This window comes from Coregonus clupeaformis, chromosome 16 (assembly GCF_020615455.1).
Source record: "Coregonus clupeaformis isolate EN_2021a chromosome 16, ASM2061545v1, whole genome shotgun sequence".
Lineage (NCBI taxonomy): Eukaryota > Metazoa > Chordata > Actinopteri > Salmoniformes > Salmonidae > Coregonus > Coregonus clupeaformis.
Window position 1 is genome coordinate 31,627,281 of NC_059207.1, and position 22,192 is coordinate 31,649,472.

At 44.1% G+C, this 22,192-nt stretch overlaps 2 protein-coding genes across 2 annotated transcripts in view; both read left to right on the forward strand.

The window, feature by feature from the left end:
• Nucleotides 1-4,272, forward strand: part of LOC121584900 (V-type proton ATPase 116 kDa subunit a2) — a 40,152-nt gene extending 35,880 nt beyond the window's left edge. Inside the window, exons 14-20 of the mRNA XM_041901142.2 lie at nucleotides 731-849; nucleotides 945-1,155; nucleotides 1,412-1,534; nucleotides 1,716-1,835; nucleotides 1,948-2,065; nucleotides 2,271-2,442; nucleotides 2,580-4,272. Coding sequence (XP_041757076.1) covers nucleotides 731-849; nucleotides 945-1,155; nucleotides 1,412-1,534; nucleotides 1,716-1,835; nucleotides 1,948-2,065; nucleotides 2,271-2,442; nucleotides 2,580-2,682 — 966 coding nt within the window. The 3' untranslated portion in view covers nucleotides 2,683-4,272. The remainder of the gene's footprint in view (nucleotides 1-730; nucleotides 850-944; nucleotides 1,156-1,411; nucleotides 1,535-1,715; nucleotides 1,836-1,947; nucleotides 2,066-2,270; nucleotides 2,443-2,579) is intronic.
• Nucleotides 4,273-4,435: 163 nt separating this feature from the next.
• The window catches only part of dnah10 (dynein axonemal heavy chain 10), a 67,178-nt gene continuing 49,421 nt past the window's right edge, over nucleotides 4,436-22,192 (forward strand). Inside the window, exons 1-6 of the mRNA XM_041901141.2 lie at nucleotides 4,436-4,761; nucleotides 19,894-19,998; nucleotides 20,161-20,279; nucleotides 20,519-20,627; nucleotides 20,812-20,927; nucleotides 21,138-21,360. Coding sequence (XP_041757075.2) covers nucleotides 4,536-4,761; nucleotides 19,894-19,998; nucleotides 20,161-20,279; nucleotides 20,519-20,627; nucleotides 20,812-20,927; nucleotides 21,138-21,360 — 898 coding nt within the window. The 5' untranslated portion in view covers nucleotides 4,436-4,535. The remainder of the gene's footprint in view (nucleotides 4,762-19,893; nucleotides 19,999-20,160; nucleotides 20,280-20,518; nucleotides 20,628-20,811; nucleotides 20,928-21,137; nucleotides 21,361-22,192) is intronic.

Sequence of the window (22,192 nt, forward strand, 5' to 3'; positions counted from 1 at the left end):
ACCATGAATTCTGCTCTGTATCAGAGAATTCTACAGGAGAATGTCAGACCATCCGTCTGTGAGCTGAAGCTGAAGCGCAGCTGGGTCATGCAGCAAGACAATGATCCAAAACACACAATCAAGTCTACATGAAAATTGCTAAAAAGCAACAATTTGGAAGTTTTGGAATGGCCTAGTCAAAGTCCAGACCTAATCCCAATTGAGATGTTGTGGCAGTTCATGCTTGAAAACCCACACGTCACTGAGTTAAAGCAGTTCTGCATGGAAGAGTGGGCCAAAATTCCTCCACAGCGACGTGAGAGACTGATCAACAACTACAGGAAGCATTTGGTTGAAGTCATTGCAGCTAAAGGTGGCACAACCAATTATTGAGTGTAAGGGGGCAATTACTTTTTCACACAGGGGAATTGGGTGTTGCATAACTTTGTTTATGAAATAAATATGTAATTGTTGTGTTATTTGTCCACTTATGTTCCCTTTATCTAATATTAGGTTTTGGTTGAAGATCTGATAACATTCAGTATCACAAATATGCAAAAGTAGAGAAAATTAGAAAGGGGGAAAATACTTTTTCATAGCACTGTATCATGGATCATTACTCATCGTCATTTTAATATTCTTATAACAATATTTCAATGTTTTGTTAACAATCCCATCAGTCTGACTGTGATGTAGTCTGTCCATACCTCAACCTGACGGGGTTATTTTCCTTGTTTCTTCCACTGTGTAGATTTGGAACTTGGCGTCAAATCGTCTGACCTTTCTGAACTCATACAAGATGAAGATGTCTGTGATTGTGGGTATCATTCACATGAGCTTCGGGGTCATCCTAGGTGTCTTTAACCACTTGTGAGTTACAGCACACACTCCACCCACACTTTACAGCCCTTGTGTGTGTCTATGAAAGCACGTTATAGCTCTGTTGTCTGTGTCTATCTGTGTAGGCATTTTAGGAAAAAGTTCAACCTGTACTTGGTATTCCTCCCGGAGCTGCTGTTCCTGCTGTGCCTGTTTGGCTACCTGGTCTTCATGATCATCTACAAGTGGCTGGCCTTCTCTGCCCGCGACTCCCAGATGGCCCCCAGCATCCTCATCCACTTCATCAACATGTTCCTCATGCAGGGGGACGGGGTGCCGCCCCTCTTCCCAGGACAGGTACATGTGTGTTCCCACAGTGGCTGTGTCCCAAATGGCATCCTATTCCCTATATGCACTACTATAGGGCCCTGGTCAAGAGGTGTGCACTAAAGGGAATAGTGTGAAATTTCGGACACACCCACTGAATATAGAACTGGGACTTCTCAGTAAAACCACTCGCTCAGTGAAGACATGTATACAAGCCCAACCCGCTCTGAAGCTACTTCAGTGAGACTGTAACAGACCTGTCTGTTGTTTCCCTCTCCTACTGTAGGTTGGGCTGCAGGTGTTCCTGGTGGTCATTGCTCTACTATCGGTGCCTGTCTTACTGCTGGGGAAACCAGTCTACCTCTACTGGCTGCACAACGGAGGAGCCAACCGCATTGGAATGTACAGGGTGAGGCTTTGAGTTTGTAGCTCTATCTGACCTAAGAGTCATAAGCATGTGTGTGTAGTGTGTCCATATATGGGTCTGTGTTCTGGTTGTAACATAGTCTATGGTGGTGTGTGTGTGTAATCTGTTTATAGGAGTGCGCTCTGGTTGTAACATGAAGAGTGTGTGTGGTGTTTGTCAACAGGGTTATGAGCGTGTGCGACGGCACAGCGAGGAGGAGCTCTCCCTGATGAGGGCAAATGACATGGAGGAGGGCAGTGTCCACAGTGACCTCTCCACCAGCAGAGAGCACCAGAAAGAGGAGGTTAGCTGATGACAACACAATCACCACCTCCCACTAGCCTCTCATTCAGGCATCAGTACACTATGGGTACCGAAAGTAATAGGTCCTCCTGTCTGTGTGTTGGGTTTTACAGTTTGACTTTGGGGACATGTTCCTGCACCAGTCTATTCACACCATAGAGTACTGCCTGGGCTGCATCTCCAACACAGCCTCCTACCTGCGCCTCTGGGCTCTGAGTCTGGCACATGCCCGTGAGTATCACCACACCACATCACATTTTTATTATTTTTATTAATCTTTGAAGGATAAACATTTAAAGTGTGTTTTATTTTTGAGCGAGTTTAATTGTTTATGTATGTAATGTTCTCTGACTGGAGCAACCTTCTTCTTTTAAATTATTAAATAAAATGAATCAATCAGAGATGTGACAGTGTTTGTTTGCCCCTGCTCCCCCAGAGCTGTCGGAAGTGCTGTGGTCCATGGTGATGCGATTGGGCCTGCGGATGGACACCAGCCTGGGCATCATGTTTCTGGTGCCAGTGTTTGGGATATTCGCTGTGCTCACTGTGTCTATCCTCCTGGTTATGGAGGGTCTGTCTGCCTTCCTCCATGCTCTCAGGCTGCACTGGTTAGTTACTCACTATACTTGCAGAATTGACAGAGTGAAGGACAGGAAATATGTGTAAAAATTCAACACATCATGCCTTTATAATGCTTTTATTAATGCTTACACTATATTCAGTGATCTCTGTTCTGTCTCCATAGGGTGGAGTTCCAAAATAAGTTCTACACTGGGACTGGAATCAAGTTTGTTCCCTTTGCCTTCTCCCTCCTGCCCTCTAGCTTTGAGCATGATGACTTGCTGTGAATGGGACACACAATGCTCCTGCCCTCCCAGAGGCAAACTGCCACAGTGTGCCAGCAGGATCCAGTGCTAATTGAGCTAGCCTAGGTACTAGTCGGTTTGTACCATCATGCCACTCCTACATGACAAGGAGTGGCATGATGGCACAAACAGATTGTTACCCAGGCTTCTATTGAGCCTCATCGATGTACAGTTCAATTTCATAGTTGTTTTTTCTACTATTTGTTGCACTGACTGACTGCCTTACATAAGTACAACCAAATATCCGTGTATCATGCTCTATTTTCAATTGAATGATATTCTGGGTTACCAAAACATTGCAAGGAAAAGCCTCCTTCAGTCTTGTTCGTAAATGAAAAGTATTTTTGGATGAATGTGGGAGAGATGTACATTTTATTTTATAGAGTGATAAAGTTTGAATGAGAAATTAACATTTGAATGACTATAACAGGCTTAAGAAAGTGGTGCATCAATTTTCTCTTGAATGTATGCATACCGTGTTGTGCTGAATGCTGATAAATTGTTCTAAGACATGTTGCCTATGCCTCCATTGCTTTGTTGGAGACTACTCCTAAAACTGCATGGAAATTAAAAGTATAGCTCAAGACATCCTTTCACAGAGATAGTTCTGCTGGTCAAGAGGCATTTAATGACACTAACAATCCCTGATTAGGAATAAGGCAGGAAAGGCAGGCACTGGACCAGTGCAGAGATCAATTCTCTCTAAAACCTTTTCCTATATTCCCATCCTGTTGCACCATAGCAGGAGAATGTTGTTTATGCTGTTGGGTAATTGTACCTTCCAAGATGGAAAAATAAAATACTTTTTTTGGGGGAGTAATTTTTTTGATAATGGTTTTATGTCCTAATGATGGTATTAAACCCTCTGAAGAGGTGCTAATTGATTGAATTGTGATTACAATGGAACTTTAACATTATGGGGAGCTTGCACCATTTCATTGTAAACTAACTTGCTGTGTTATCAAATAGTAATGTGCTGTATCTTATTGATGCTTAAAGATGCCCCTAAAGCAGGATCCTATGGGAAATGCTGCTGTGAAATTGAGACAAGGGGAGAATCTCAATTGCATACTCCTCGCCTCTCGCTCGCTCCTCAAAACCCATTGGAGGAGAAGTTCAGAGGGGAAGGACCTCTGGCTTTCTTATCCAATGGCATGTGAGAAGGAGGCGAGGAGAGTGGACTAAGGAGTCTGCAATAGAGAAAATGCCTAGGTAATGTTAAAATAGTGGCTAGAAAATACTTTTCTACAACTATGATGACCACTAATTCTTAGATGTGAAGTCTGATTAGCAATGGGTTTAACTTCTAATCCTTGATTACACAAAGTGTGTGGTTTGTTGAAGGGGTTGCTGTAAATGTCTGTTCCTGTTCTAATGTAGTCTATTTTAATCTTATTTATTTTAAAGAATAATGTAAACATTTGATTTCTTTGCATAATTAACTCCATACTTACATTAGTGGTATGCATACATCCCGCTGTTTTGTCTTTGCTGGATTATTTTCTATCTGATAATGGTGAACATGTTGTCAATGTAACAGGTGAAGAAAGCTGACTGAATAAAGGTGAATTTGACTGACAATGTTTACTGTCATTATCGTTATAATACTCTTGCGCCAGACACCAGTGTCCAAGCGCCACGCGAGACTATGCGATGTTGGCACTGGAGGGCGCCAAAGGGGGCGCATGGCTCAGAAAGTTGACCAGTTGCCATAGTGACATGAGGCTGTCAGTTGTTGCAAGTACCTAGCTACATCAACACAAACGACGAAGTTTGAAGCTCGTTAGCTAAAAAGCTAACATTCGTACTTTGTTGTAATTTAATTGTGGGATAAAATGTCCCTCGACGATCCGCGGGTGGAGTGGATCCGAAACCGGGTATGTTCCTGTTTTTATTTGCCGGAGCCAGGTTGTTTCGAGGAATTGCTGAGCCGCGGAGATGGAGAAGAAGAGCAGAAGATAATCCGATTTCTGAATGAAGTCACCGAGGAAGAGTCGGCATCGACGATGCTGTTTTTCAAAGGAGTCAAAGAGGAAGAGATTGAAGTTGAAATTCCGAATGGTAAGTGAGTGTGGAGTAGCCAATGTCGCGTTCAAGACCACTTGGAACTCGAAAATCGATATCAGACTTCAGTGCGTTCAAGACAACTGGGAACTTCAAGTTCAACTTGGTAAAACACGAATTCCAAGTCGGAAAGGGAGAGACTATTGTACAAAACATTAGGAACACCTTCCTAATACAAGTGGCACCCCTTTTTACCTTAGAACAGCCTCAATTCGTCGAGGCATGAACTCAACAAGGTGTCAGAAGTGTTCCACAGGGATGCTGGCCCATGTGTTGACTCCAATGCTTCCCACATTTGTGTCAAGTTGGCTGGATGTCCTTTAGGCGGTGGACCATTCATGATACTCACAGGAAACTGTTGAGCATGGAAAAACCCAACAGCATTGCAGTTCTTGACACACTTAAACTGGTGTGCCTGGCACCAACTACCATACCCCGTTCAAATATTATTAAATATTTTGTCTTGCCCATTCACCCTCTGAATGGCACACACACACAATCCATGTCTCAAGACTTTAAAATCCTTAACCTGTCACCTCCGCTTCATCTACACTGATTTGAAGTGGATTTAACAAGTGACATCAATAAGGAATCAAACCTAAAACTGTCCCTTACCTTAACCCTAGCCTAATTTTAATACATTCTAAAATGAAATATCGGTTTAGGCATCAGGCGTGTCCTTATAGCCTTTTCCAATCAGAAACTCTGGCATCATCCTATGCCATGCTCAAAACAACTGGGAACTCGGAAATCTCTGACTTCAGTGCGTTCAAGACATAGAGAATGATAGAGGCCTCTAGTGGCCAAAAGGCCGTATTAGCATGGGCAGCACCATTGAGGGCTTCCACCATTTTAATGTAGTCAACTGGGTGGGACTTCCAACTTCATTGGCTTATCCCTCCTGGGGACCATGTTGGAGTCATGTCCAACTGGGTCATAAGGAGGGATCAGCCAATCCTGAAGAATAAAATTGACTACATCAAAATAGAGATTGCCTCAATGGTGCTGCCCATGCTGTCATAGACGCTATAATGGCACAGATACAAAGATGAGTCATCTATCTATCTATCTATCTAATCTATCAAATCTATCTAGCTATCTATATGGTTCAAGACAACTGGGAACTCTGAAAAAAACAAGCTCAGACTAGGAAAAATCGTTTTGAACAGTCATCCAACTCGAAATTCCAATTAGAAAACTCAGACATCTTTCTAGATCTTCCACTTTCCAACCTGAAGATCACTGACGTCATGATTTGACCTCGTTTTTTCCCAGTTCCCAGTTGTCTTGAAAGCACCATAATGACTGCCACTCATCATCACACTGGCCTTTTCTCAATTGGATTTGCCCAACTCCTGCATCCTCTCATGCTTCCTTTTGAAAAGGTCAAAGGTAATCGAGGCGAGGTGGTGAGGAGAGGGAACGTGGAAAAAAATGTGCTTGTATGAAACCCTCCTCCAGTTGCGCATCATCAGGCAAATGGCATTTACTAGACCAAAGCAATTGTTGCAAATAAATTGATGTAAGGTAATTGAACATCGAGTTGGGAATGGAAATTTAGAGGAATGCGATGATTGGTATAGGGCACACTTCTCTGCAAGAGCCTTCCCAATGATAAACTCACAGCTGGGGCTGCAACCTGGTCTCAGAGCATTTCGTATTATTCTGTACGTAAATTCAAGACACTCCATTTAGTATGATATTTTTCCACCTTGTCGGATCGGGGATTCAAACCAGCGACCTTTCGGTTACTGGCCCAACGCTCTTAACCGCTAGGTTACCTTCCACCCGGACCAAAGGTTCCCAGGCCAGAGATTCCTAGGCCAGAGGTGTTTCAGGAAGATTAGCTGACATCATAGCGTCAGCTAATGGGGATCCGAAAATTCAGGAAGGTAGGTCCTCAGTAGGCAACTCCAAGTAGGCTTCCACCCTCTGCCTTCCACCCGGGCCAGAGGTTCCTGGTCCAGAGGTTCCTGGGCCACCTGGGCCAGAGGCTCCTGGGCCAGTACAGGGATAATGTCCACCTGGATGGTCAGCTTCCTGAACCAAAGGTGGGAACAGTTCCTTGATGGGTCCTGAGCCAGTCTTCCAGCTGGGGGCTGAATCAGTGCCTCTGGTTCTCATCTGGTAAGTCTGTTTCATCCCACACTTCCAGTAAGGCCTGGTCTCTTGCTGAGCCACACTGGGTGTTTGGACTGGTTCCTGGGCTGGAGTTTGATATGTTTCCTGGGCATCTCTGGTCCTCTGGTGGTGCGGTAGTTTAGCAGTGGTCTTGGCTGTGGTCTTTGAAAGCTCAAGGACAAAAAAACAATAGTCTGGAAATCATTACTTAAGAAACAATGAAATCGACAAAAACAATGGAAATGCCATGGAAACGTGTGGGGGAAAGATGCCGTGGGGTAAAGATCCCGAATCTCCTCATTGCCCCCCAGCAAAATTAGCCTTCATTTAGCATATTGTTTATATGTGTATTTCACAATATGTTGAGGCAAACATTGGAGTATAATGCTTGTATGGATGTCAACCCCAATATACAGTACATGGCCAAAAGTACATCTCATTCCAAAATTATGGGCATTAATATGGAGTTGGTCCCCCCTTTGCTGCTATAACAGCCTCAACTCTTCTGGGAAGGCTTTCCACTAGATGTTGTCACATTGCTGCGGGGACTTGCTTCCATTCAGCCACAAGAGCATTAGTGAGGTTGGGCACTGATTTTGGGCGATTAGGCCTGGCTCGCAGTCGGCGTACCAATTCATCCCAAAGGTGTTCGATGGGGTTGAGGTCAGTCCTCTGTGCAGGCCAGTCAAGTTCTTCCACACCGATCTCGACAAACCATTTCTGTATGGACCTCGCTTTGTTCGTGGGGGCATTGTCATACTGAAACAAGAAAGGGCCTTCCCCAAACTGTTGCCACAAAGTTGGAAGCACAGAATCGTCTAGAATGTCATTGTATACTGTAGCGTTAAGATTTCCCTTCACTGGAACTGGAACTTCACTGGGGCCTAGCCCGAACCATGAAAAACAGCCCCAGACCATTATTCCTTGTGTAAGGCTGCTCGGCCATGGAAACCCATTTCATGAAGCTCCCGACGAGCAGCTCTAGCAGGGCAGAAACTTGACGAACTGAATTGTTGGAAAGGTGGCATCCTTTGACAGTGCCACGTTGAAAGTCACTGAGGTCTTCAGTTTAGGCCATTCTACTGCCAATGTTTGTCTATGGAGATTGCATGGCTGTGTGCTCGATTTTACAAATAATCACTTATAAAGAGTCACTGACATCAACCAAAACTAAACAGGTGGGGTTTTAGAGGGGTTCTAAAAGACACTCATGGGGGTGTCCACTTAAAGTTGCATAGCAACAACAACTGGGGTCTAAAAGACACCCACCATGAGCGCCCACTAAATGTGCCTAAGTAGAGGCAAACCAAAAGAAAAACCCACACCCAACTTAAAGACAGGAAGCAAACCAAAAAGGTGGCGCAAAACGAAATCGGCGAAATCAGATAAAGTATTGTTTGTCTAACTAAACGTGTTAACGCTCCACATCTATCAAGACAACTGGAGCACTGGGCCAGCCACTCTTAAATAGCACCTGGGCCAGCACAGGTGAAACACCTTCCCACTAATGAGACGGCAACCAGCACAGGTATAACACATACTGACTAATGAGGTGACACCAATCGATGCGCCCTACGTGCTATACGTACTGAAGTCCAACCTCAAAACATAAATGGAAAAACCAAAACCTGTAACACCAATCAACTGCATTACAGTTAAAAACGACTTTGACTACCACCACCGATTTCTGTATGCTAGCTATGCTACCAGCTCATACGAATGGGAGTTAGCATTTAGCAGTTACTTCTTCTAAATCTGAAGAGGGATAACTTCTAAATGTTATGCAGCGAAAACAGCCAAATATAGCCAAATCGGACTTTAGTAACCACATTGTGGACCTGTTACAATACATTACGGATTTGACGAATAACAACTTTTTTAGATCAGATTTGTAGAATGTGCGCCAATGACGGCGTCACAGCATCCTGCATTCCATTGACCTCTTTACCGCATCTATGATCTAGAATGGTGAGGAGATGATGGCTGTCTCTGTGACATCATAAACAAATCATGGATCTGATTCAATGCAATTACCTGTAGCCTACATTTTATTTGTATAGATAGCATTTTGGCTACAAGACATTGTCACAAACTACTTTTACAGAATTGGTAGCCTTAACTCCCCCAAAGAGCAAGCTTATAGGGCTTCAGTGGCAAGGAATAAACTGTGAGAGTCGTGTCACGAAAGTTCCCTAAACTACACTGTGAAAAAATCGAGTTGTTTCAACTAATTATTATTAAGGAACTGGTTCCACAGCCTTTTTTTAATTCAACGTTTCGGTCCAAGTGTTACCTGCAAGTGTAACTAAAAAATATATATAATTTATGTTTGCTCAAATAGTTTAATATGTTAATTCAACTACAAATTATTTGAGAAGCTTACCTAAAAAAGGATGTAGAACTACATAGTTACACACACAAACAGTGCTTTTAACATACAATGTTTTTAACTTACATATTTGGCACACATTGTGCGTGTTCATTTATACAGTAATTAATATTCACCTGGGATTTGAACTCACAACCTCTTGGTTCACGGTATTCCAATCTTCCTGCAATGCCACCATGTCTGTGTCAATTACTGATATCACCTGTATTGCTACACTTTGCACATCAAAGAAAATCTCAGCACTGTTAAAAGTACACATTAAGTGTAACATTAACATTATATGCCCCATCAACATTAGACAACTATACAAAAAAAGCTAAAATAGCTGAAATAAGTAAATCAAATCAATGATGAAAGAATAGTCAGATTAACTGATAATTGACACAGACATGGTGGGCGTAGCAGGAAGATCGGAATTCCATTAACATGTTGAATAATAATTACTGTATAAATGAACATAACATGCACAATGTAATCATCTATGTCAACGTGTGTCAAATACACTATATATACAAAAGTATGTGGACACCCCTTCAAATTAGTGGATTCGGCTATTTTAGACACACCCGTTGCTGACAGGTGTATAAAATCGAGCACACAGCCATGCAATCTCCATAGACAAACACTGGCAGTAGAATGGCCTTACTAAAGAGCTCAGTGACTTTCAACGTGGCATTGTCATAGGATGACACCTTTAGCCAGGCCTAATCGCCCAACATCAGTGCCCAACCTCACTAATGCTCTTGAGGCTGTCCCCGCAGCAATGTTCCAACATCTAGTGGAAAGCCTTCCCAGAAGAGTGGAGGCTGTTATAGCAGCAAAGGGGGGACCAACTCCATATTAATGCCCATGATTTTGTAATGAGATGTTCGACAAGCAGCTGTCCATATACTTTTGGTCATGTAGTGTATGTAAATTGAAAACATTGTATGTTAAAAGCACTGTTTGTGTGTGTGTGTGTGTGTGTGTAACCAGTTGCACAGCATTTTTTTGTTAAGATACCCAAATAATAATTTATAGTTGAATGAACATATGAGACAAGTTGAGCAAACACATAATTTTTAAATAGTTTGGGCCAACTATTTATTTTTTGTTCAGGTAACACTTGGACTGAAAAGTTGAGTAAACAAAAAAAAAGGCTGTGGAACCAATTACTTAATAATAATACAATTGAAACAGTAACTTTTTTTTTTTACAGTGTGTGTGCAGTGCTCACCCAGCAAATACTTTTGTATGACACTTTATAGGGTACTGTATGAAACTTTTATGCAACTGATGTATGCGTACATTCGTGCATGTAAACAAAAGATGGCCTCAACCTCTACACCATTATGAGTAGGCTAGTTCTGGGGCTGTATTCACAAAGCGTCTCAGAGTTGGAGTGCTGATCTAGAATCAGTTTAGCCTTTGAGATAATAATGAATACTGGTAAGATTACATGGTCAAGGGGAACCTGATCCTACATCAGCGCACCTACTCTGAGACATACAGCCCCTGATGGATAAGATTGCTTGCTAGCAGTGCTCTATATATTAATCCATAGTCAAATGGACCAAGATCCCCTACAGTAGACAACTGGGGTGGATCCCAAAATAAATGTGTAAAGTGATTTACAGTTTTTTCCAACTGCTTACACACGTTTTCAAAACTATGTCTCCTTTTTTCAAAACTCTACACACAATTCCCAAAACTGCACACACAAAATGCAAAATGCCTCACATCTCCTTCAAAATGTAACACTGCATTCAAAATGCCGTAAACACATGTCAGAATGAAGCATTTGCATCAAATGGCAAACACTTCTTTCATAATAGTACATTTTTGGATATACCATGTAAACACTGTTGTTCTAAATCTAAAGCTCTTTGGTCTTTCATAGGCTATATCTACATTTCAATACAATGTTCTACAGTGAAAGTAATCTGCTGAGAGGGGTAACAAGTACACTGTAAACACCAATGCAATGTAGAAACAGAAAATATTTATTAGGCCAAACATTACTGTTGTATACAGTAGCACACAACAAAACCATAAACATATGTAAACCAAAAGTATATTCTTTAGAATACAGTAAAGAACACAATTGTGTGTGTGGGGTCCCGGGGGCAGTCCAGGAATTGGTAGGGGGTGGGCAGTCACCAGTGCTAAGCTACGCTTCATCTCTTCTCCGGGCTGGGTCTGGCCACAATACTTTGTCCACATCACAAGATACGTTTTCTCTTGCCAAACATCGAGGGAAGTATCTCCTAGCATGGCGTATCCAACCTTGGACAGAGGCAACCTCTATGTCCCCACATGCGTCCTCCATTGCCTGGAGAAGCGGCATGCGGGCATAGGGTTGGCAATCATACACTTTCCAGCGCCCGGCTGAGAAGAATTCCTCTATGGGATTTAGAAAAGGTGAATATGAGGGTAGGTACAAAACTACAAATTGTGGATGGGTGGCAAACCAGTTTTGGACCAGAACAGCCCGGTGAAAACTAACATTGTCCCATATAACCACAAATCCAGCAGGCTCCTGATCTGGATCAGGAACAAGCATTGTGTAAATTGCATCCAGAAAAGTGAGCCTATGGCCGGTCTTGTACGGACCCAGTGTGGCATTGTGATGGAGGACCCCGTTTTGAGTGATGGCAGCACACATAGTTATATTACCCCCACGCTGTCCAGGGACATTGGTAATTGCCCTCTGTCCTTTTACATTTCTTCAGCGGCGCCTGGTTTTGGTGAGGTTGAAGCCAACCTCATCCACATAAATAAATCTCCTTCCTTCTCTTCTTTGCCCTCGTCCTCTTCTTCCTCTTCCTCTTCCTCTTCATTTTCCTCTTCCTCCTCCTCCTCCTCTTCCAACACTTCGTCTTTGAATTTGTCCTCGTTGTTGTCCCCTGCCTCTCCCTCCTACTCCTCTTGCTCTCTGTCCATTGTTGGCATCCATTGTTCAAAACAGGTAATCTGACCTTTGACCTATTTATAGGCCTATACTACAGTAAAGCAGTGATTGGTTAGTGATCAGTTAAGCAATTAGTGTTTTCACATGTGAAGAGTGTGTGTGTGACCTGGTGAATAAGTGTAGCATTTTGAATGGTTGTGTTTGGAAAAGGAAAGCAAGTCACTTCCTGTTAGATTTTTGTGTTTTAGGTAGAGAATTGTGTGTAGTGTTTTGAAAAAAGTGTTTTATGCAATTGACAACTGAGTCAAAGGCTGAGAAATAGCTTATGGTTTTGGAGATTTGGTGTGTAGTTTTGCACTTTGAGTGAGAGGTTTCAAAAATCGTGTGACATGAAAAGATTTTGTGTGTAAGCAGTCGGAAAAAACTGTAAACAAATTAAGTTAGACTTATTATTGATAAAACGATAACTAGCATATTTATTTTAAACGTGTTTTCTGCTTTCAAAGGTGGTGTTAATTTAGTTTAGTTTATTAGGATATCCATTAGCTACTGCACATGCAGCAGCTAATCTTCCTGGGGTCCACATAAAATGTGCAAATACATGACAAACTACAGAACAGTAATAGACAAGAACAACATAAAATATTACATTAAATTCAAAATAAAAAATTAAATAAAAGTTATACACTGAGTGTACAAAACATTAAGGACACCTTCCTAATATTGAGTTACACAGCCACCCTTTTGCCTTCAGAACAGCCTCAATTCGTCGAGGCATGGACTCTACAAGGTATCGAAAGCGTTCCACAGGAATGCTGGTCGATGTTGACTCCAACAGTTGTGTCAAGTAGGCCGGATGTCCTTTGGGTAGGGGACGATTCTTAATAAACACAGGAAACTGTTGAGCGTGAAAAACTCAGCAGCGTTGCAGTTCTTGACACAAACAGGTACGTCTGGCACCTACTACCATACCATGTTCACAGGCACTGTGACACTCTGGCTCCACGGACCTTGATATTTGAGCCAGGGTTGTTTAGTTTCATTGTTTGGGTGTATTTCTATGTTGGGGATTTCTGGTTGTGCATTTTCTATGTTTGGTTAATTGTTCTTGATTAGTCGTATGACTCCCAATCGGAGGTAACGAGTGTCAGCTGTCGGCTCGTTATCTCTGATTGGGAGCCATATTTATACTGTGTGAGTTCACTTTGTGGTGTGGGTTATTGTTTCTTTGTTGCTGTTAGTAGTATTCAGTATAGAACTTCACGGATCGTCATTTGTTGTTTTCTTCGTGGTTGCTTTAAGTTAATAAAGTCATCATGTTCACTCGCAACGCTGCGCATTGGTCTCCTCCTTCAGACGAGCGTGACAGAATAACCCACCAAAAAAGGACCAAGCAGCGCGTCCAGGAGCAAGGGGTCTGGACACAGGAGTTATGGATGCCTCCTAAGGACTTTTGGACATGGGAGGAGATTCGGGCTGGAAAGGGTCCTTGGGCACAACCGGAGGAACATCATCGCCCTCGTGAAGAGCTGGAGGCAGCTGCAGCCGAGAGGAGGTGGTCTGAGGAGGAATATCACCGCCCTCGTGAAGAGCTGGAGGCAGCTGCAGCCGAGAGGAGGTGGTATGAAGAGGAAGCGCGGAGTCGAGGCTGGAAGCCCGTGGTTACTCCCAAAAAAATTTTTGGGGGGGCACATGGCTTAGGCGCCTGGGCAGCAGGAGGCTGCCACAGGGAGAAAAGGAGAGAAGGCTATCGGATTACGGGAGCCATTGGCGAGTAGAGGGAGGGAAGTTGTTGTGGCACGGCATGAGAGACTGAAGTGTGTTCCCAGTCTGGTCCGGTCCGTTCTTGATCCCCAGTTAAGGCCAGTGGTGGGTGTTCCCGGTACGGTCCGGCCTGTTCCTACTCACGCACCAGGTCCACGATGTGCGTCGCCAGCCCGGCCTGAACTGGCCGTCTGCCCAACGGGCGCCTGAACTGCCCGGCTGCCCAACGCCGTCTGAACTGCCCGTCTGCCCAACGCCGTCTGAACTGCCCGTCTGCCCAACGCCGTCTGAACTGTCCGTCTGCCCAACGCCGTCTGAACTGCCCGTCTGTACTGAGCCTGCAAAGCCGCCCGTCTGCCATGAGCCTTCAGAGCCGTCCGCCAGACCGGAGCCGCTAGAGCTCTCCGCCAGACAGGATCAGCCAGAGCCTTCCGCCAGACAGGATCAGCCAGAGCCTTCCGCCAGACAGGATCAGCCAGAGCCTTCCGCCAGACAGGAGCAGCCAGAGCCTTCCGCCAGACAGGAGCAGCCAGAGCCTTCCGCCAGACAGGAGCAGCCAGAGCCTTCCGTCAGACCGGATCAGCCAGAGCCTTCCGCCAGACAGGATCAGCCAGAGCCTTCCGCCAGACAGGATCAGCCAGAGCCTTCCGCCAGACAGGAGCAGCCAGAGCCTTCCGCCAGACAGGAGCAGCCAGAGCCTTCCGCCAGACAGGAGCAGCCAGAGCCTTCCGTCAGACCGGATCAGCCAGAGCCTTCCGCCAGACAGGATCAGTCAGAGCCTTCCGCCAGCCATGAGCAGCCAGACCCGTCAGCCAGCCATGAGCAGCCAGATCCGTCAGCCAGCTATGAGCAGCCAGATCCGTCAGCCAGCCATGAGCAGCCAGATCCGTCAGCCAGCCATGAGCAGCCAGATCCGTCAGCCAGCCATGAGCAGCCAGATCCGTCAGCCAGCCACGAGCAACCAGATCCGTCAGCCAGCCACGAGCAGCCAGACCCGTCAGCCAGCCATGAGCAGCCAGACCCGTCAGCCAGCCATGAGCAGCCAGATCCGTCAGCCAGCCATGAGCAGCCAGATCCGTCAGCCAGCCATGAGCAGCCAGATCCGTCAGCCCGCCAGGATCCGCCAGATCCGTCAGCCAGCCAGGATCCGCCAGAGCCGTCCTGCCAGGATCCGCCAGAGCCGTCCAGCCAGGATCCGCCAGAGCCGTCCAGCCAGGATCCGCCAGAGCCGTCCCGCCAGGATCCGCCAGAGCCAGCCAGCCAGGATCCGCCATCTAGTCAGGTACTGCCCCTTAGTCCGGTACTGCCCCGTAGTCCGGTGCCGCCCCTTAATCCAGTGGGGTTTAGTTGGGGGGTGGTCATGAGGAAGGGAATACGGAAGCGGATAGTGACTAAGGTGGGGTGGGGACCACGACCTGGGCCAGAGCCGCCACCAGGGACAGACGCCCACCCAGACCCTCCCGAGACTGTATGCTGGTGCGCCCGGAGGTCGCACCTTTAGGGGGGGGTAATGTGACACTCTGGCTCCACGGACCTTGATATTTGAGCCAGGGTTGTTTAGTTTCATTGTTTGGGTGTATTTCTATGTTGGGGATTTCTGGTTGTGCATTTTCTATGTTTGGTTAATTGTTCTTGATTAGTCGTATGACTCCCAATCGGAGGTAACGAGTGTCAGCTGTCGGCTCGTTATCTCTGATTGGGAGCCATATTTATACTGTGTGAGTTCACTTTGTGGTGTGGGTTATTGTTTCTTTGTTGCTGTTAGTAGTATTCAGTATAGAACTTCACGGATCGTCATTTGTTGTTTTCTTCGTGGTTGCTTTAAGTTAATAAAGTCATCATGTTCACTCGCAACGCTGCGCATTGGTCTCCTCCTTCAGACGAGCGTGACAGGCACTTAAATATTATGTCTTGCCCATTCACCCTCTGAATGGCACACATACACAATCCATGTCTCAGTTGTCTCAAGGCTTAAAAATAATTATTTAACCTGTCTCCTCCCCTTAATCTACACTGATTGAAGTGGATTTAACAAGTGACATCAAGGGATTATAGCTTTCACTTGGATTCACCTGGTCAGTCTATGTCATGGAAAGAGCGGGTGTCCTTAATGTTTTGTACACTCAGTGTATATAGGAAAGACACCAAGAGACAAAAAAAATACTATTGACACACTATTCATATAGACACACTATTCATATAGTGCATTCGGAAAGTATTCAGACACCTTGACTTTTTCCACATTTTTTTATGTTACAGCCTTATTCTAAAATTGATTAAATAATTTGTTTCCCTCACAATACCCCATAATGACAAAGTAAAAACAGGTTTTAGACATTTTAGCAAATGTATAATAAAAAAAACCCGGAAATATTACACTTACATACAGTACCAGTCAAAAGTTTGGACACACATACTCATTCAAGGGTTTTTCTTTATTTTTACTATTTTCTACATTGTAGAATAATAGTGAAGACATCAAAACTATGAAATAACACGTATGGAATCATGTAGTAACCAAAAAAGTGTTAAACAAATCATAATATATTTTATATTTGAGATTCTTCAAATAGCTACCCTTTGCCTTGATGACAGCTTTGCACACTCTTGCCATTCTCTCAACCAGCTTCACCTGGAATGCTTTTCCAACAGTCTTGAAGGAGTTCCCACATATGCTGAGCACTTGTTGGCTGCTTTTCCTTCACTCTGCCGTCCAACTCATCCCAAACCATCTCAATTGGTTTGAGGTCGAAGGATTGTGGAGGCCAGGTCATCTGATGCAGCACTCCATCACTCTCCTTCTTGGTAAAATAGCCCTTACACAGCCTCGAGGTGTGTTGGGTCATTGTCCTGTTGAAAACAAATGATAGTCCCACTAAACCCAAACCAGATGGGATGGCATATCGCTGCAGAATGCTGTGGTAGCCATGCTGGTTAAGTGTGCCTTGAATTCTAAATAAATCACAGCAAAGCACCCCCACACCATAACACCTCCTCCTCCATGCTTTACGGTGGGAACTACACATGCGGAGATCATCTGTTCACCCACACCACGTCTCACAAAGACACGGCGGTTGGAACCAAAAATCTCAAATTTGGACTCTAGACCAAAGGACACATTTCCACCGGTCTAATGTCCATTGCTCGTGTTTCTTGGCCCAAGCAGGTCTCTTCTTCTTATTGGTGTCCTTTAGTAGTGGGTTCTTTGCAGCAATTCGACCATGAAGGCCTGATTCACACAGTCCCCTCTGAGCAGTTGATGTTGAGATGTGTCTGTGACTTGAACTCTGTGAAGCATCCCATTAGAGTGCGAAGAGCCTTGGCGTGACCCTGGACAACACCCTGTCATTCTCCGCTAACATCAAGGCGTTGACCCGATCCTGTAGGTTCATGCTCTACAACATTCGGAGAGTACGACCCTGCCTTACACAGGAAGCGGCACAGGTCCTAATCCAGGCACTTGTCATCTCCCGTCTGGATTACTGCAACTCGCTGTTGGCTGGGCTCCCTGCCTGTGCCATTAAACCCCTACAACTCATCCAGAATGCCGCAGCCCGTCTGGTGTTCAACCTTCCCAAGTTCTCTCACGTCACCCCGCTCCTCCGCACACTCCACTGGCTTCCAGTTGAAGCTCGCATCTGCTACAAGACCATGGTGCTTGCCTACGGAGCTGTGAGGGGAACGGCACCTCCGTACCTTCAGGCTCTGATCAGTCCCTACACCCAAACGAGGGCATTGCGTTCATCCACCTCTGGCCTGCTGGCCCCCCTACCTCTGCGGAAGCACAGTTCCCGCTCAGCCCAGTCAAAACTGTTCGCTGCTCTGGCACTCCAATGGTGGAACAAGCTCCCTCACTACGCCAGGACAGCGGAGTCACTCACCACCTTCCGGAGACACTTGAAACCCCACCTCTTTAAGGAATACCTGGGATAGGATAAAGTAATCCTTCTACCCCCCTTACCCCACCCCCCCAAAAAATAAAAAAATAATATATATATATACATATTGTAAAGTGGATATCCCACTGGCTATAAGGTGAATGCACCAATTTGTAAGTCGCTCTGGATAAGAGCGTCTGCTAAATTACGTAAATGTAAACGTAAATGTAAGCATTTATTTGGGCTGCAATTTCTGAGGCTGGTAACTCTAATGAACTTATCCTCTGCAGCAGCGGTAACTCTGGGTCTTCCGTTCCTGTGGCGGTCCTCATGAGAGCCAGTTTCATCATAGTGCTTGATGGTTTTTGCGACTGCACTTGAAGAAACTTTAAAAGTTCTTGACATTTTCCGTATTGACTGACCTTCATGTCTTAAAGTAATGATAGACTGTCGTTTCTCTTTGCTTATTTGAGCTGTTCTTGCCATAATATGGACTAGGTCTTTTACCAAATAGGACTATCTTCTGTATACCCCCCCTACCTTGTCACAACACAACTGATTGGCTCAAACACATTAAGAAGGAAAGAAATTCCACAAATTAACTTTTAAGAAGACACACCTGTTAATTGAAATGCATTCCAGGTGACTACCTCATGAAGCTGGCTGAGAGAATGCCAAGAGTGTGCAAAGCTTTCATCAAGGCAAAGGGTGGCTATTTGAAGAATCTCAAATATAAAATATATTTTGATTTGTTTAACACTTTTTTGGTTACTACATGATTCCATATGTGTTATTTCATAGTTTTGATGTATTCACTATTATTCTACAATGTAAAAAATAGTAAAAATAAAAAAAAAACCTTGAATGAGTAGGTGTGTCCAAACTTCTGACTGGTAGTGTAAGTATTCAGACCCTTTACTCAGTAAACAGCTTTTTATAACAGACATACCTCTCTCCATCTTCACAACAACTTTGTCAATATGACTTGACCATGATAACTGACCATCCAATGTTACTCCTAGGAGTTCAGCTTCTTCAAACTTGTTCAATGGTTACACCCTTTATGCACAACTCCAGTTGTGCATTCAATGCTTTTGGTTTTAGATGTATTTAAGTCCAGTTTATTATTAATTACCCATTCTGACACTGACTGTAACTCCTTGCTAAGAGTCTCAGTGCGCTCACCGGCTGTAGGTGCTGATGTGTCGTGTGCAATCATCAGCATACATAGTCATTTTAGCTTCTTGTAAGACAAATCATTTGTAAAAAATAGTGAAGCGTAACGGCCCAAGGCAACTGACCTGAGGGATACCGCACTGTACATATCTGAATACTCTCTGAGTTCTATTGGATAAGTAACTCCCCAACCATGTGATGGCAGGTGATGTAAAGCCATAACAAGTGAGTTTTTTCAATAAGAAATGATGATCAATAACATCAGAGGCTGCACTGAAATCTAACAATACAGCTCCAACTACCTTATTATTATCCATTTATTTTAGCCATTCATCAGTCATCTGAGTCAGTGCAGTACAAGTTGAGTGCCCTTCCCTATATGCATGCTGAAAGTCAGTAGTTAACTTGTGTCTTAAAAAATTGCATTGTATTTGTTCAAACACAATTCTCTCCATCAGTTTACTAAGAACAGGCAGCAAAGTGTGGATGCACACACTCCTTTAGGCTTTGGTTAAATATATGGCAAATATGGTGTGGCAGATTTCAAAACTCTTCAGGGAAGGACTCGGGTAGGATACACTCTTCCGTTCGCCTACTAACTAATTGTCATCTCCTCGGCCATTTATCGGTTTCCGGGTCACGGAGGAGAGAGGACGGAGGAGAGAGGGTAGAAGACAGACTTTTGCCCAAATGAGAAAAGGCCTGTGACACTTCTGCTAGCAAAGCAGACCCAGGTAGCCTAGCTAGCTATGTTAGCTAGATTTGCTAACCATCAGCAGAGGTTTCTGATCTAAACCTAGTTACATGACCAAGAGTGACTTTGACAGCAAACAATGTTTTACGTTTTTCAGCTAGTAATTACTATTATGTGTAACATTAAAATACTTTCTACCTCTGTTTTCTGAATGAAGATCCCTTGGAACTGGCTGAGAATGAGGATGAAGGCAGTCTGGCAGAGTCATCCAAACCCTCCTGTGACACACCTGCTTCTGAGAGAGACAAGTCCCCTGGAGATAGTCAGTACTACTAGTGTAGTATCTGCTTAGATACAATGTGACTGGTTGTGGTGTAGTGGTACACGTAATACATACAGTAGACCTATCCTATGTCCTCCTATTATTGGATATAAGCGTTTATTGTCATTGTATGTGTTGACACTTGTTTCCGTATGGCCACAGAAAAGAACAAGGGGAGGGACTCAGAGGCCCCAAAGACAGAGTCTACCCACCCTGCAGATGACTCCCAGGCCCACGAAACTGAGGGCACCTCTGACTCAGAAGATGATCCTCCCCTCACTGTAAGATTTACCCTCTGTGTGGGACTACAGCTTCCCTTTCAAACATGATTCAAGGTGTTATAAAATAAATATCACTTAATAGTAGTCTATTGTGGGCCAGGCTATAACAAGAATCTGGAATCTGGTCAAATAATATTATCTGTGTATTGGACATGAAATTAAGGTGAAGGTCATATTAGTTGAGTGAGATGGAAGCACATCTATCTTCTTATCTGTATGATTTTGTGTTCTTGTCACAGAGGATTGAGGTTCGAGTCGTGTACCACATGGAGCTTCACGTAGCAGTAAATCATGTCCCAGAGAGGTTCATGAAATCCAACATCCTCTACTTTCTCAGGAACACTAAAGGTGGGTGAGAGAAGGGAACCAAAGAAGACAGGTCTACTCAAAAAAGTATAATTAATTTGACAGATTTTTGTTTGCATGGTGTTATTACATGGCAAATTGTGTGTCCCTAATTTGTCGTAGAGAAAGCATTCAAGACATCCCTTTTTAATGTTTCGTTTATATATATTTTTTCTTCTGTTTTTAGAAACCATCATTGAGCCCATTGACATGAACGAGGCCAACAATCTGATGCCCAAACTGTTGGAGATTGGCATGCTGAATGGACACTCCCTACTGATGCTGAAGGACATGCTCAACTATGTGTGTAATATACAAGGGATTCATACTCTACTTGAGACAAAATCTTCAAACCTGATGAATGTTAGATAGGATATTCATGTTTATGACTCATGTAAACACTCATCTTTGCAAGTGGCCCATTAGAACTCTCTGCTTTCTGTTCTTAGTTGTTTCAGATGAGCCCTTTAAGTCTCAAGCCATCATTATCCTACTGTCTCTTGGTGATTCCAGGTGTACATCCCAATGCTGTCTGTCAACCAGCTGAAGCTGACTGATGGAGGCTACCAGCAGGGGGCAGCTGCCTCCAAGGATAAGGAGGCAACTGGTGATGGAAATGGGGACAAGGATGAGAGGCCTGTGGAGTCCCGTGGAGTACTTATGATTCGTGATGAGTTACTTAACAGCACTCACAAGTTCCTGGGTCACATCGACAGGACTCTCCAGCAGCTGGAAGGTGTGTGTGTCTGTGTTTGTACAGTTGAAGTCGGAAGTTTACATACACCTTAGCCAAATACATTTAAACTCAGTTTTTAACAATTCCTGACATTTAATCCTAGTAAAAATTCCCTGTCTTAGGTCAGTTAGGATCACCATTTTATTTTAAGAATGTGAAATGTCAGAATAATAGTAGAGAGAATGATTTATTTAAGCTTTTATTTATTTCATCACATTCCCAGTGGGTCAGAAGTTTGCATACACTCAATTAGTATTTGGTAGCATTGCCTTTAAATTGTTTAACTTGGGTTAAACGTTTCGGGTAGCCTTCCACAAGCTTCCCACAATAAATTGGGTGAATTTTGGCCCATTCCTCCTGACATAGCTGGTGTAACTGAGTAAGGTTTGTAGGCCTCCTTGCTCGCACATGCTTTTTCAGTTCTGCCCACACATTTTCTATAGGATTGAGGTCAGGGCTTTATGATGGCCACTCCAATACCTTGACTATGTTGTCCTTAAGCCATTTTGCCACAACTTTGGAAGTATGCTTGGGGTCGTTGTCCATTTGGAAGACCCATTTGCGACCAAGCTTTAACTTCCTGACTGATGTCTTGAGATGTTGCTTCAATATATCCACATAATTGTCCTTCCTCATGATGCCATCTATTTTGTGAAGTGCACCAGACCCTCCTGCAGCAAAGCACCAGGTTATGTCGATATAGGACTCGTTTTACTGTGGATATAGATAATTTTGTACCTGTTTCCTCCAGCATCTTCACAAGGCCCTTTGCTGTTGTTCTGGGATTGATTTGCACTTTTCGCACCAAAGTACGTTCATCTCTAGGAGACAG